Source organism: Octodon degus, unplaced genomic scaffold, assembly GCF_000260255.1.
Source record: "Octodon degus isolate 3935 unplaced genomic scaffold, OctDeg1.0 scaffold00276, whole genome shotgun sequence".
Classification (NCBI taxonomy): domain Eukaryota; kingdom Metazoa; phylum Chordata; class Mammalia; order Rodentia; family Octodontidae; genus Octodon; species Octodon degus.
This window is the reverse complement of record NW_004524852.1, coordinates 1986630-1987897: the sequence shown is the minus strand read 5'-3', so window position 1 is coordinate 1987897 and position 1268 is coordinate 1986630. Positions and strand designations below refer to the sequence as shown.

Here is a 1268-nt window from a genome sequence, read left to right as displayed (position 1 = left end):
GGGCCGGGGAGATGGGTCAGTAGAATAAGCACTTGCCTGGCAAGCACAAAGGCCTGAGTTCAATTCCCAGTTCCGCCAATAAATAAATAAATAAATCTATAAAATATATATATGACAGTCTTAAAGGTAAAATGCTATATAATTTTAACCTATTTGAAGTTCTCATCAGGATAAAAACATTGAACATAGTAGATACGTTAGAAGTGGTAGCTTCTATCACTGTTCCAGTAAGGGAGATACAAACTACACTTTTGTTGAATTGATTCACATTTTTATGGAGCAACTCCATTTTCAGTGCAGCACTATTTGGTCAAGAGCTCTTACATGCAATGAGGCTACAAGGCAGGGCTCCTGTCTCTGAGCTTACAAACTTGCTAGATGGGAGAAAAACTATATACAGTTGGTCCCAGGATGGGGAAAGTCTCTGTTACAGGGTCCCTCCCTGCTCCACTTTTCCTTGCCAGGGATGCCCTGCTGGTAATCCAGTGGAACATTCGAGCCTTCATGGGTGTCAAAAATTGGCCATGGATGAAGCTCTACTTCAAGATCAAGCCACTGCTGAAGAGCGCAGAAACAGAGAAGGAGATGGCCAATATGAAGGAGGAGTTCGGGCGCATCAAAGACTCACTGGAGAAGTCCGAGGCTCGCCGCAAGGAGCTGGAGGAGAAGATGGTGTCGCTGCTGCAGGAGAAGAATGACCTGCAGCTCCAAGTGCAGGCGGTGAGGTCGTGGGATGATCTCTTCATCTGGGAGTCTAGAAATGCCAACTCTATTCAAGACCCTGCATCTCTCCTCTCTTTAACCACCAGTTTCTTCCCTGTCCTCTTCTCCCAGGAACAAGACAACCTTAATGATGCAGAGGAGCGCTGTGACCAGCTGATCAAGAACAAGATCCAGCTGGAGGCCAAGGTGAAGGAGATGAATGAGAGGCTGGAGGATGAGGAGGAGATGAATGCCGAGCTCACCGCCAAGAAGCGAAAGCTGGAAGATGAATGCTCAGAGCTCAAGAAGGACATTGATGACCTGGAGCTGACACTGGCCAAGGTGGAAAAGGAGAAGCACGCAACAGAGAACAAGGTAAAGACAGCCCCCTCTGGCCCAAGCCCAGGCATCCTCAGATTCCCAGACCAGAGTGTGATGCTGGTCCTTAGCATGGAGGTCTCCACAGATGTCCCTAGCTGTTGGCCTTTGGCTCTGAAGGGGTGGGTGCTCTGGTTGGCAGGTGAAGAACCTGACGGAGGAGATGGCTGGGCTGGATGAGATCATTG

General features: G+C 48.6%; 1 protein-coding gene across 1 annotated transcript in view; it reads left to right on the top strand.

The window, feature by feature from the left end:
- Positions 1-1268, top strand: part of Myh6 (myosin heavy chain 6) — a 26161-nt gene that overhangs the window by 12033 nt on the left and 12860 nt on the right. The window contains exons 21-23 of the mRNA XM_004646684.2: positions 465-720; positions 835-1077; positions 1223-1267. Of these exons, the coding sequence (XP_004646741.1) occupies positions 465-720; positions 835-1077; positions 1223-1267 (544 nt within the window). The remainder of the gene's footprint in view (positions 1-464; positions 721-834; positions 1078-1222; position 1268) is intronic.